Source organism: Cheilinus undulatus, linkage group 12 (assembly GCF_018320785.1).
Source record: "Cheilinus undulatus linkage group 12, ASM1832078v1, whole genome shotgun sequence".
In the NCBI taxonomy this organism is placed as follows: domain Eukaryota; kingdom Metazoa; phylum Chordata; class Actinopteri; order Labriformes; family Labridae; genus Cheilinus; species Cheilinus undulatus.
The window spans coordinates 733,982-749,228 of record NC_054876.1 but is presented as its reverse complement, the minus strand read 5'-3'; the positions used below and the strand labels follow the sequence as shown (position 1 = coordinate 749,228).

Below are 15,247 nucleotides of genomic sequence, written 5' to 3'. Positions count from 1 at the left end.
CTCAGAGTCTGTAGCACCCTATAACGTAATAATTTCCTGATAATGTAATAATGCCTGATTATGTAATAAAATTTGCCCTTAACTCAATCAAAAATGTAATAAAACCCAATAATGTAATAACTTCACCAATAATGTAATAAAATATCCTGACTGATATTGTCATAACATTTTCACTGATAATGTAATACCTTTTTTTCAAACCTGATAATGTAATACTTGACAGATAATGTAATAAATACGTTCATTTTCAGTCCAGAGTTCTAAATTTTGTGTTTTAAGAATCTAAGAATGTTATATATGCTGGATTTGAAACAACAGAATGACTATTGGGTTAAATTGCAGACCATGAATACCATCCAGCCATATGCACATGTGCAAATACTCAGGGACATGCAACTACATCCTGGTCTTACTGAATGGGCGATGGACTTACCTCCTTGGGAGACCAGAATTCCAGCTCAGATAAACTTCTGAGCAGCACTGGAGACCCCAGGTAACTCTCCCCTAAACGTACCTCTTCACTTCACAGATTTCCAACAAATCACTACCTCATGAATCAACCACAATCCAACAAAACAACTTTCAGTAACACTTCATTTGAAGAGGGTATACATAAGCGTTCATAACACCTACATACACATTACATGACACCTGACATAAACACAGGCCTACATATCCACTCAGAAATGCTTATTATATCACTTTCAATGTTAAATTGACATCTTACTCTGTCAAGTGACATAGTGGTCAGCTGACATACTGTCATACTACAGAGTATATTATGGGGTTTACCTGTATAAATAAAGGTTAAATAAAAATGTCAGCATCAAAATGACAGAACTTGATGACAACTGACATGGTCATTTTTCACACTCCTTTTTGGGGGTTTATACAGGGTTTCTGGAGTTGTATTTGTTTCTATGAAAGTATACAATCTTTTAGTGGTGAAAGTAATTGTCTTAAGGTCTTATGTCCATTTAAATCCTGTTTTATTGATGTCACATCATTTCTGCAAAGCTCTCTGCTACCTTTCATATGTTTCTCTTGAAATTTTTGGGCTAACTGGTTATGATGTCCAACCTCTAGAATTTATATTTGGTTTACAGTAAGTTAAATGAACCACTGTTAACTAGTCTGATGCTTCCACAGACATTCATACTACTAGTCTACACATGTTAGCTCACTTAATACCCTCTTAATGTTCATAAGCAGTTCTGTTTCATTTTGTAAGCTACTCATCATAATGTTGTTTACCAGTATGTAGTATGGGAATAAACAGTTGTTACAGCGTTGACCACACAGAAGCTGGACTAAAGAGCTGTCTATGCTTATGTAAACCCTCTTCAAATAAAGTATTACTGAAAGATGTTTTGTAATGAAATTTATTACATTATCTGTCAAGTATTACATTATCAGGTTTGGAAAAAAAGGTATTACATTATCAGTAAAAATGTTATTACAATATCAGTCAGGATATTTTATTACATTATTGGTGAAGTTATTACATTATTGGTTTCATTACATTTTCGATTGAGTTAAGTGCAAATTTTTATTACATTATCAGATGTTATTACATTATCAGGCGTCATTACATTATCAGGCGTCATTACATTATCAGGCATTATTACATTATCAGGCATTATAACATCATCAGGCGTCATTACATTATCAGGCATTATAACATCATCAGGCGTCATTACATTATCAGGCTTCATTACATCATCAGGCATTATTACATTATCAGGCATTATTACATTATCAGGCATTATAACATCATCAGGCGTCATTACATTATAAGGCGTCATTACATTATCAGCTCATTACATTATCAGGCGTTATTACATTATCAGGCATTTAACATCATCAGGCGTCATTACATTATCAGGCGTTATTACATTATCAGGCATTATTACATTATCAGGCATTATAACATCATCAGGCGTCATTACATTATCAGGCGTTATTACATTATCAGGCGTTATTACATTATCAGGTGTCATTTCATTATCAGGCGTTATTACATTATCAGCTCATTACATTATCAGGCGTTATTACATTATCAGGCATTTAACATCATCAGGCGTCATTACATTATCAGGCGTCATTACATTATCAGGCATTATTACATTATCAGGCATTATAACATCATCAGGCGTCATTACATTATCAGGCATTATTACATTATCATGCGTTATTACATTATCAGGCGTTATTACATTATCAGGTGTCATTTCATTATCAGGCGTTATTACATTATCAGGTATCATTACATTATCAGGCATTATTACATTATCAGGCATTATTACATCATCAGGCGTCATTACATTATCAGGCGTTATTACACTATCAGGCGTTATCACATTATCAGGCGTCATTACATTATCAGGCGTTATTACATTATCAGGTGTCATTACATTATCAGGCGTTATTACACTATCAGGCGTTATTACATTATCAGGTGTCATTACATTATCAGGCGTTATTACATTATCAGGTGTCATTACATTATCAGGCGTTATTACATTATCAGGTGTCATTACATTATCAGGCGTTATTACATTATCAGGTGTCATTACATTATCAGGCGTTATTACACTATCAGGCGTTATTACATTATCAGGTGTCATTACATTATCAGGCGTTATTACATTATCAGGCGTCATTACATTATCAGGCGTTATTACATTATCAGGTGTCATTACATTATCAGGCGTTATTACACTATCAGGCGTTATTACATTATCAGGTGTCATTACATTATCAGGCGTTATTACACTATCAGGCGTTATCACATTATCAGGTGTCATTACATTATCAGGCGTTATTACATTATCAGGCGTTTTTACATTATCAGGTGTCATTACATTATCAGGCATTATTACATTATCAGGCATTATTACATTATCAGGAAATTATTACATGATAGGGTGCTACAGAGCCCTGAGACACAAAACCATCCATGAGTTTAACTGAAAAACAAAAAACTGAGTGTTTATGACACTAAAATCTGGTGTATATGATTCAGGTCTGAATGTTAGAGCAAATGTTTGGTCAGTTACATAACTCAGAAATAACTGATGAGCTCCTTTCATCCATCTCTTTCAGCACTGACATCCAAGGAGGAAGGTGAAGTATTTCACCTTCATGTCTGAGTGATAAATGAGGAGGAATAGACCCTAAGGTCATGTGCGTGAGTTTTAGGCATGTAAGGATTCATCACTTCCCAGGACTGGACACACATCCACACACATCTGTGGTGCAGGACAGCCAAGGACAAGCTCGACTGCAGCTCTTTTGTCTGGGCCTTTTAGGGCTGTTAATAGGCCTGGAGACCCCTGCAACATCCACAGCACAACCAGGGACCCATGGCTCATGGCAACCCTACAACCTGCAGTACCATGGGCCGCTGGTTTTCAATGATTTTTTTGCCCAAGTTCACCTAACATGGAGCCAAAAACTCCAGGCACACCACATTCTTATCCACTGCAGAGCATGATAAAGACTTTCTATTGTTGTGTAGTTGTCGTACTCATGTATGATTGAAGGAACACCGCTGTGACTTACCACACCTGCCCTAGGCTAGGCTTACTCACTACATCCATCCTTTACACCACACTAAAGTTGCAGACTTTGTTTTTTGGCCCATTTTTGGCCCAAACATGCCTAAAACTTCTGCACACTGCTGTCCATGTTTCCTCTGACTTTGTGACTGCTTCCAGACACTATGGAGGTGGAATAACAGCCTGTTTGCTCTGTTTGTGTTGTGAGCAGCTACATCCAGCGGTGGCTCAGACTGGGGTGCCAGGATGGGCCTTGGGATAGCTGTGGGAGTCCTTCCTGGCTGTCATTGTGCTTCTGGCAGCAGGGCCAATGAAAACCACTGCTGACTGTAAATAAGTCACTGTAACTGAGGGGAATTTAAATGAAAAACATCTGAGATAAAGACTGAGAGAAGAGCACGGCTCAGTTGGGAGACATACAACCGATATTTCAAAAAAGTTGGGGTGCTGTGTAAAATATTGCTCTAATTTTATCATTACAGGTTTTATGTTTACTTCGAATGGCACCCATGATCTGTCCATCCATCCATCCATTTTCTATACTGCTTATCCTGTTGGGGGTCGTGGGGGGGCTGGAGCCTGTCCCAGCTGTCATTGGGCGAGAGGTGGGGTCAACCTGACATTTAGAGACAGACAACCAGGCATGCTCACACTCACACCTACGGTCAATTTAGAGTGATCAGTTAATCTAACAAGCATGTTTTTGATGGCGGGAGGAAGCCGGGGTACCCAGAGAAAACCCACGCGTGCACAGGAGAACATGCAAACTCCCCACAGAAAGACCCTGACCAGAAGCAAACCAGGGACCTTCTTACCGTGAGGCAACAGCACTAACCCCTGCGCCGCCGTGCAGCCCACAATCTGTCCAATTCAATCTAAAAAACAGTCATAGCCTTTAAAGAGGACTAAATGTGCTCACCCCTGAAACACCTTTTTATTTAATTTCAGCATTCATTCTTTTTGGATAGGTCAGAATAATACCTCAGTGTGAAAGAACTGTCCCTCTGTTTCTTACAAAAGGGCAGAAAATCTGTCTTATATGGAGCATTTCCTCTGAACAGCTGGGACAGTTTCATAAAAACACGATGTCAAATGAATCTCTGAGGCGTGGGAACATTTCTGTAATTACTGAGATTAACCAGAAGATGGTGCTGTGCTTCTGCATGTCAGCTACAGAATATTCGACTGCAGATGTTGGCAGGAATATAACAAACACAGATCCCAAGACCAGGGCCCCACAGGCCAAAATTTAACAAAAAAACAAAAAAACAACAAACAAATGAAAATAACATCAGACATCTCTAAAATCTAAAACCTTTTACATTTAAATGATGTTTAATCTTCAAAAATTAAACTTTTGGTCCAAAACCTCAGGCACAAACCCAAACTAATACATCCCTGACTACATGACTGTTAAACCTACAAATCTACATTTCTGCTCTTCCTGTGAAAAATGCTCATATTTCAAACATTATTAATGCATGTATTAAGAACTACAGGCCTCACTGGTCTCAGTTAAGGTCAGAGGTCATGACTCAACCATCAGAAAGACACTGGGCAACAATGGCGTCATGGGACAGTTCCAAGGCCAAAACCACTGCTGACAAACACAAAGGCAAAGTATGATAATATATAAGAGGCAAACACAGGTTCAACTCTACAAGGAAGACAGAGGCGTGGTTCAAAGAGCAAATCAAAATTTATTTATAAGTTTAAATGCAAAAATAAATCTCGTAACTGGAAGTGTCTGCGGAAAGAAAAAGGAGTCAGATATGGGCAATGAATTTCAGGTTGAAATTATGGAAAGGATGTATTAAAATTTTATTACAATTTATTCTTTTAACAGTTGGTCTTTAATAAAACACTTGCAGGTGAAGTGACTAAAACTAACAAAAAGGGAAGGGGGAGTGAGTGGAAGCTAGCGAGAGGGAGGCAGTCTACCAAAGGAAGTGTCCTAGGAGTGCTCTTACCCACCACACGTGAACTCACTGCAAACACGGCAAACAGGTGCAGACTACTGTGTCCCAGTGCGCCTATCACTACAACAAAAAGGTGCAGGGAACCACCCAGAGTGCCTGGCCTCCATGGCTAGCCAGCAACCACTGCACTGTAGGGGACAAGAAAGAAAAAGCTACACAAAAATGATTAAAACTATGTAAAACCAGCTAAAAAGACTATTTTAATTACAATTCAATAAAATGCTGACAAAACAGAACAAACCAAAACAAAACCTAATGGCCAAACAGCAGCTGGTGGTGTCTGTAATCTAAAAGCCAGAATCATTAAACTGTCATTAAAATGTAGTAAATATGTAATTCTTTCAGACATTTTTGTCGACAATATGCAGTTTGTCATACCTGCACAGGTAGCTACATTCACCCAGCTAGCCTTGATCCCATTTTATACCAATACAAAAGATGGATACAAATGTTAACTTCCAGTAAAACAATTAAGATGTGTTCAACAATGTTTTAGAAGTTATAAACCTCGATTCACTGGACACCAAGATGACCAGGTGATAGTGCGCAAACAGGAAGGAAACTATTTAAAACAAAAAGAGGGGGAGGAGTTGAGCTACTTTTGAGAGAGGCTGCAGAGATCACAGCCTCTGCACTCTGATTCTCTCTGCTACAACAGCATTTGATCAAAAGAACATCATGCCAACAGTCAAACATGGTGCTGGCAGTGCGATGGTCTGGGGCCTTCCTGCTTCAGGACCTGGACCACTTGCTGTGATTGATCGAACCATGAATTCTGCTGACTACCAGAAAATCCTGAAGGCTAACATCCAGCCATCAGTTCACGCCATCAAGCTCAAGAGCTCTTGGGTTATGCAGCAGGACAAAGACCTGAAACACACCAGCAAGTCCAGCTCTGAATGGCTGAGATAAACTAAATGAAGGTTCTGGAGTGGCCAAGACAAAGTCTGGACTTAAATCCAACTGAGATGCTGTGGTGTGACCTGAAACGGGCAGTTCATGCTGGAAAACCCTCCAATATGGCTGAGTTAAAACAACTCTGAGAAGAAGAGTGGGACAACATTCCTCCACCATGATGAGAAAGACTCATCAGCAGTTATCACAAACGCTTGATTTCAGTTACTGCTGCCAAGGATGGAACAACCAGTTATTAGGTTCAGGGGGTGATTACGTTTTCACACAGGGACAGGTTTGGATTTTTATTCCCTTAATAAATAAAATCATCATTCAAAAACTGCATTTTCTATTTACTTGGGTTGTCTTTGTGAGATTTTAAAATTGGTTTGATGAACTGAAACATTTACGTGTGATAAAAAGGTAAATAAGTCAGGAATCAGAGAGGGGGCAGATACTTTTTCACAGTACTGTATGTGCCTGTATTTGTCTAAAAACTGCCCTCTCTGAAGAAGCACGACTCACCTGAGACTTTAAATCTAGAAAGGATGGTCACAGTGAGATTTAGCACCAATGCTACATCTTCCTAACCTTACAAAGCAGATGGATTCGGCCGTTTCTGTTTCTCACTGGTGAATCCATCTTGCAAAGCTCCTGTCTGAACCGTTTGGTTAGAAAGTGACAGGACCAATCAGTGACGAGGGGCAGTACTTTTGGGTGCGGTGGAGAGCTGGTGCAGTGATGGAGGAGGAGATTAGCGTGGATGCTGCTAAAACGCCAGTTTTATCAGAACAACATTTCTACATTTAAAGAAGAACAAAGAACAGCAGGGAGTTGTTTTCTTTTCAAAAACTACAAAAGTGGACATGTTACGCCTGATACTGACATGTCTGCAGACGCCATGGTTCACGTTATGCAGTTCTCTATAGCAGGGGTTCTCAACGTTGGGGACGGGACCCCTTTTGGGGTCATGAGACACTGAGAGGGGGTCTCCAGATACGTTAAAAAAACTAGGAATATTTTCTAAATTACACTTACACCAATTTTGCCAAATATTAACCCCTTTTCAACACTTTTCCCACCAATGTCAACAATTTTAACACATTTTAGCAACTTAAACCCATTTTCATCAAATTTGAACCCTTTCCGCCACATTTTTTTCTGCATGTTTTTTCCACTTTTAAACAAATTTTGCAACTCTCTGCCTTTTGTTGGCTCTGTTGGCACATTATTGCTACTATTAACCCCTCTACCACTTTTTAAACCACATTTCATAATTTTCATATGTCCATTTTTGCCAGTAGCTGAATATTTCTGCCTCAGCAAACCTTTTTCTGCCAGTTTATATCAATTTTCATCCCATTCCACCAAATTTCCACCTATTTTTGTGACTTTAATGCTATTTCAGCCACTTCTGGATTCCTTTTTTACCACTTAATATGCCTGTTTTTGCCATTTGTTTTTGGTTATTTTGCCACATTTATTGAATTTTTGGCACTTCTAACCCATTTTTGCTAGTTTTAAAATCCAATTTCACCACCTTTGCCACAATTTTTTTGCCATTAAGAACCCATTTTAGCCATGTTTAATGTATTTTAGTTCTGTTTTCAGCAAAAGGATTTACATTTTGAAAGAGAGCTACTTACAACACAAATGAATTAAAATGTGTGTCTTTCATAAGAGTGGTTATTATTCAGGTTAAATATAAAATACCACAGCTTAACTTTACAATAGACCATGATTTCTGTGGCCCCCAGTTTGGCTGGGCCCCAGAAAGCTCTCCCAGTTTCCCCCTTTATGGGCGGTTTTGTCTCCATATTACTTCTCTTGAATGTGCACGGCTGTGTTCATCCACCTTCAGGTCCAGTGGGGTCCCCGGTCTCTGGCACCTTTATTTTGGGGGTCATGGGCTGAAAAGGTTGAGAAACACTGCTCCATGGAGTTTAGCTTGCTCGTCGGTGGGGGCGCATCTCGGTTTTTGGGCTACGATGTTTTGTTGCTCCGAACGGCCCGTAAAGCTCCATCTGGCGTGTCAGGTTAGGCCTGAGTGACTCTGAGGTTCTAGTTTTTATCAGTTCTTGAATGGAAGGATGTTTTTATCAGAAAATGTAAACTATTAAATCAGATTTAGACTAAAGGACCGTGAACAGGACACACAGTCTTTTCCTCATTTGTACTGTATGATGTGACAAATCTAAAAATAAAAACCTGCAGACGTGTGCCTGTAGGAAGGGAATCATTTATTTCTTGTTCATGAACTGACTCCAAATCTATAAAAGGCTTCTCCTAGAATGATGGTCCGGTTTCTCTTCAGTGTGTTGGCTCTGTATGTGGACCAGGAGTAGGACCAGGCTGAGACCGGCTTGTATCTTCTAGTTTTCTGGAGAAGGTTATTACAGTCAGCCTGTTGAATCACTCTGGGTGGGTAACCAACGTGTGGAGTGTTTTAGTGTTCTTCAGAGAGAGTGAGGCTGAGAATGTGTCTGATACATCTGAGGTTGTGTGTCATCTTTCATTTGTGACTTCAGGCTTGTTTGTGATGCTTTAGTTCACTCTCTGATGTGTGTCTGCATAGAAAGGAGCTATTTCAGCGATAGAAATAACTTTAACATTTTACAGACACATGCAGGGAGAGTCTGACTCTAGCAAAGCTGTTCTGTCTTTCTGTGGAGTCCAGTAGTGTTTGCAGTCGGTGCCTGTTTGCTCATGCTTCCTGCATGTAAGAGCTGCAGGTTGCATGTTAAGAACACACAGAACCAGTTTATCAGCCTTAAAACAGCCCCAGGCAGGCAGCCCCCTCACAGTCCACATAACTGCCAGTAAACAAAGGGTTTCTACTGAGGAGGAGCTTTGTCCCAAAGAAAGTCAGATTTAGCAGGGACACACAGGAATTTTCTTTTCCACATCTCTGCCATACTGGTGGTACTTTTCATTAGGAGTACTGGTGTTGAGCACCAGCTTTACCTTCAGGCTCTCTCAGTGGTATCATGTCTGTTCTGAAGTTAGTGATAACATCTATCTGTTAAGACCAAAGTAAGAAAAAACCCCCACTAGGGAGGGCAAGTAAAGAACAAGACTGAGATTTACAAACAGAGACTCTGAAAACTATACAGCCGTCCTTTCCCCTGAAATTATTACTAGAACTGTTGTTTCTGTCTGTCCGACTATTTACACGCCACATTGTTGCTCCAAGTGTTCTTGATATCTTTCAGAAGACTGCTTGGATGTAGCGGTTAGAAAATGGTGCCATCTTTATGATTATCAATATGCACAGATTTTCAGTAACATCCTAAAATCATGTAACTGGGAAAACAACCCTGTGTTATGAATTGACTGTGGAATGTTATTGCATCTTAGTGCCAACAGAGGGCACCAGAGTTATGCAGAGTGCGGGTGATTATGTGGCAGAACCAGGAAAGCTGACGCAGGACTGTGACTTTGGTGATTTGTTAAAATTGGTGTTAGGAGATCACTGCTGAGGATGCTGTCAAAGGAAAATGGACTAACATCCTCTTAAATTAGGTATATTTGGACTTGATAGAGGTCTCTACTCTTCTCTGGAAATCGATATTGAGGTTTTCTGACATTTATGTGGACCTGATTTCAAGAACACAAAGCAGGGAAGGCTCACATCAGCCTGGTTCATCAGTGATGGAGGTGAAACTGAATAAATATTGAAGTTTTGTTATTATGAAAGTCATCTGTGCTAGGGTGTAGCTTTAGTTTCAGTTATTTGTTGTTTTATTTGATCTCAGAGCTGCTTTCGGCACAGGTGACCACAGAAAACTGAAGCAGTGTGGCACCGTCTGTTGGAAAACAGGACTTTGGTTTGTCCTTTGGTAATTATGACTCTGAGATGATATGTGGGGTTCCCCAGGGATCAGTCCTTGGTCCTATTGCCTTTAATATCTACATGCTGCTGCTCGCTTGGATTCATGCGTACTCAGCTGCCACAGAACTGTTTCTCTAAGGGTTATCACATGAATACACTCCCTGATAATTACTACATGGGTGAGCCAAAATAAAAATTTATGAAATACTCGTCTTTGGCCCTAAAGAATAGAGGTTTATAGTCAGTGCTTACCTTAACTTAATGATACTCAAATGTAAAAACCAGCCAGAAATCTGGGTGTTCATGAACTCACACATGAATTTCAACAGCCACATAAAGTCAGTTACAAAATCCACATATCACCATCTTAAAAATACATCAAGAATCAAAGAATTTCTCTCAGGGGTGTCAAACTCAATCATAGAAGGGGCCGGATTCTGTATTAAGGTCTAACCTGAGGGCCTAACAGGGTCAACATTTAACCCTCGCTCCCCTGTCATTTTAAGCATGGTTGAGGCCAGTACGTCCAGAAATCAGACGTGCAGTAAGGGTCAATAAAATAATCATTTTTCAACGTTTTTTTTTACTCTCACTGCTTCAAATCTCTTCAACAACTTGAACCCTGACCAGTAAAAAAAAATCAATGTTTCTACACCCTTTTTATGACAGTTATTGTACACCATGTCACTGTTATTTTTTATGGTAAAAAAACACAAAAACCCCATATTTCCCATATAAAATTATCTAGATAAAAAACCTTTTTTAAAATAAATACAGTCTGGGCCATGTCAGTGATTAGTAGTAAAACTGATTTTGATGCATTGAATTTTTTTTGTGTGCCAAATTCCTTTCTTTAGCTCCATCTGTCCTTGTATGTCCATATTCTGGACATACAGGAAACTGTTAATAAAATACTCAGTTTTCAATTTTTCTTTTTAACTTTCACTGACTCAAATCTCTTCAACAACTTCAACCCTGACCACTGAAAAAATAAAAAATAAAAAATCAATGTTCCACTCTTTTTATGCCAGTCATTGCACACTATGCCTATGACTTGGATTCAGTGAGATAGCATCCATGCTAAACAGATGAGTCTATCGGGGCCAAAAACACACCAGTTTTTCCATCCTTTTCTCCAGCCTCCTCCTCTACCAAATCATAGTTCATGTTAGGTTTATTTTATGTTCAGGCATAAAAAATCAGAGGAAATATGTAGGATATGAATCACAAACGAGCATTTCCACCTCTAACCAAAATGTGACTGTGATTATGCTCATTATGTGCATATATACATTTACTGCATATTTGACATACGATATATTCTCTCCTATTGATGGAAAGGACCCGTGCATCCTCATGCATGTCCATCCACTTGTGGTGAAATGAGGGCAAAGTTGAAACTGTCCAAATGTCCCCTTTCTTAGTCCCAGTTTGCAGAACCCAGAAACTGCATTTTCGACTGTAAACACTCCACTTGCGGGATGTCTGGTTGTAAACATAGATGCAGATTCACACCCGAGCACACACGTAGGAGCACACACACTTTTCCTTACATGTAGCCCACTCTCAGACATCCATATCTAGTAGCACGAATTGTTTCATTTAATTCTGATGATGTTTTAGTGGGTGAAATAGCGCTTCAAACACTCTGAGTCCACGGAAGAAGTCCTGCATGTGCGTTGCTGAAGGGGTTAAAATGGTGCGCTGGCACCATCTGCTGGATCACTGTGGAATGGTGAAATTTAGAGCCCTGGTGATCGAGTGACTGCATAGAAAAGATTGCTATATGTTGTTTTGGTGCCATAGACACAGTCAAAAAACGTGTTTAATGGAAGTCTATTGTCCAGATTTTGGACAAACAAGGATGGATGGAGCTATTTGGCGACAGTAGAGTTCTATGGGCAACACTTTTTTTTTAATATGAAGAAAAATAATAATTTTGGCCGAATTTGATGCCTCAGTCTATAAAAATGTGACTATCAACTCAAAATAATGATGATAAAAATGATGAATGTCCTCAAAATGGACATAGAAGGATCCGAGGGTTAACCAAACTGTTGACCTCATTTTCACCAGTAATAAATTATGAGGAAAAGAAACTAGCACTTATGATAAATGATTTTGAGATTTAAAAAGTCAAAATGACTGAAAGGCTATAAATTTGAGATAAAAAGTCAAAGTTATTAATTCAAAAGGTCAAAACACAAAATTAGATGTCAAAATAATGCTTTTAAGGAAAAAATATGATTGAAATTGAAAATGGTGCAACTAAACGGTCAAAATGAGATAAAAAGCTGATATTATAAGATGAAAAGGTCAAACGGTTTGATAAAAAGTCAAAATTATAAATTGAAAAGGTCAATGTATGAGTTAAAAAGTCAAACTAGGAAATTGACAAAGTCAAAATATGAGTTGTAAAGTAAAAATTTTAAACTGAAAAAGCCAAAATTATTAGATAAATGAAAATTATAGATTAAAAAGCTCAAGAGATAAAAAGTGAAAATAATGAATTGACAAAGTCAAAATATGAATCAAAAAGTGAAAATAATATATTGAAAATGGTCAAAATACAAGATAAAATGTCAAAATAATAAATGTAAAAGGTTAAAATATAAAATAAAAGTCTAATTCATAGACTGAAGTCATAACTGTGCAATGCAAAAACTGAAAATATGAAATGAAAAAACAAATTTATTTCTCTTCCTATGTTTCTTTTTTCTCTAATTTTTTTATTCTTTATTTTTTTCCACATTTTATGACTTAGGGATATTTGATATCTTCATGGTTAAGCTGACATTTTTATACTGTATTATTTTATATTTTATAAATCTGCAGACCTCATATTTTAGAGCCAGGTCTAACAAGAATAGGAGATGATCTTGTGGGCCCGACTTGGCCCCCGGGCCTTGAGTTTTTATATCTCTATTCTTATCCAGGATGGATTATTTTTTCACAGGTGGAAGTAAAAAAAACTAAAAAACAACCGTCAGACATCTCCAGCTCCTCCTGCTGCCAGAGTCCTGACAAACACCCGGACTGTAGAGCACATTAGGCCAGACCTCAGATCTCCACCCTCACATTAATATAAAGCACCAGAAGAGACCTGAACCAGAACACTGATCTGATCTCCTCGTCCCCTTCCAGGCATCCAGACCCCTCAGACCCTCAGGGACAGGTTTACTATGAGGCAGCATTTAGTTCCTGCAGTCCTGAGTCTGTTAGCTCTTTAATTCATCCACCTGAAGAAAACCCTTGTGGGAAACTGTCAAATACACATAAAAATAGGAGCAGAAATATGAAATCGAAATCTAGGGGTTGAAAAAGTCAGATCTCATTTTAAATTCTGTGTTCAGTGTCTTTTTTGTTCTTTGGTCTCTTTTCTCCCGTCATCGAAGCCACATGCCAGCTGAAACCACGTCATCACCACTTCCTCTTTTATCATCCAGAACTCCTGCTGCCCTGAACTGAAGGCGTGGTGAAACACTGGTGGTTAGGACTTCGCCCTGTCACATTTCCCCGTCATTAATCCCAAAGTCAAGAGTCAGATTTGGGCTAAGTGCTTCAGTTACATTTCCCAGAGGAGAAATTCCCTCCAAGTGTTAGAACATGGCAAAGCTTCTGTGGCTACCATCGGCCCACGTTATGTTTGCCACGCCACAGCTCAGTTAAAAGTGCCAGATAAGAACCACATTTGACCCAGAGGTTGATGTTATCAGGGGAGGTTTTCTGAGTTTCAGTGAAACAACAGCTGCTTTCAGCTTCTTTGTCAGCATATTATGACCATGCTGTTAATAATGAACCTGTTTCACTTCATGGGTATTTCACATTTATCTGGGAAAGCTCCCAGTGAGAACGTCTGGGAAAGGCAGAGCTTTGCTAAAAGGGCTCTTTGCTGTAGTTTTGATAAAGAAATATGGCACAATTCTAATAAAACTACTACTAATCCTCTCAGCAGTCACTGGCTTACAGTAGAACTCACCCCCTCTCATAATGATCACAAACCCACGCTGAGCAGGATGGGAGCGGCACCAAATCGTCTTTTCTGTCCTGTAAAGCTGGTAGTGTGGCGCTATGCTCTATGCTATAAAAAGCTCCCAGTCTGGTTCTTTGCTCTTTGATTCATGGAGAAATGTGGTGCAGTTCTGATGAAACTGCCGCTACATCGGATCTAACTGCTACACACCAGTGGCAGCTATCGCTATCAGTTTAACCCCGCCCCATCTACTTCTTAAAGGACCCTGATTGGTCTGAGCGGAGTTCACAAACGTGTGGATTGGAGCTTTTCAAGATGGATTTGCCTGTTGAAAAATCCATCTGCTCTTTAAGGTTAGTTAATAAAGTAAAATAACACGAATACAACTGTCACTCCTCTTCACCCTCTGTCACATTCATGTTAACAATGCTCTGTCTGGTTCCTCCTCTCTAGACAGCTGTGCTGTAGTTCTGGGCCCGTATTCACAAAGCTTCTTAGAGTCCTCTCAGAGAGCTCCTGACTTGGCCAAAAAAATCCTGGCAAGGAATCTTAGCTTAAGAGTGATTCAGGAAAGTTCTGAGAGCAGATTTGAGCAAGGAGGGGACAGAAACTTTCATCTTAGTGAGGAGTTGTGGTTGACCCTGTTGTTAGGTATGACGCAGTCTTCTAAAAGCTGCGATTGGTTGTTACAAAAAGGGAAGAAGACAAAAAAAGCACTCCACTCTCTTAGTAATGAACGAACAGTAATGTCAACCGATCATATAACTTGGACTTTATTAAGAAATGTGTAGTCGTGATATTAATTTTATGACATGAAGATGAGACTGGTTTTACTGGACTGTTTAGGGGGTGGATCACCCCCTAAACAGCTGTTGCAGGTGGCAGACACTGTGTTTAGTGTGTTGGGAAAGTCCGACGCCAGTATCAAGGAGGGCGTTGATAGCTCCTTGATTCAGCTGGCAGAACCGTGTCAAAGGTAGGAAAACTGATTTTCACAATGTAGGACAGA

At 39.2% G+C, this 15,247-nt stretch overlaps 1 protein-coding gene across 1 annotated transcript in view; it reads left to right on the top strand.

Annotated features, from left to right (window-relative positions):
* LOC121519176 (zona pellucida-like domain-containing protein 1) overlaps window positions 1-15,247 on the top strand; it is a 30,363-nt gene that overhangs the window by 14,765 nt on the left and 351 nt on the right. The window contains 1 exon segment of the mRNA XM_041802003.1: window positions 15,085-15,214. Coding sequence (XP_041657937.1) covers window positions 15,085-15,214 — 130 coding nt within the window.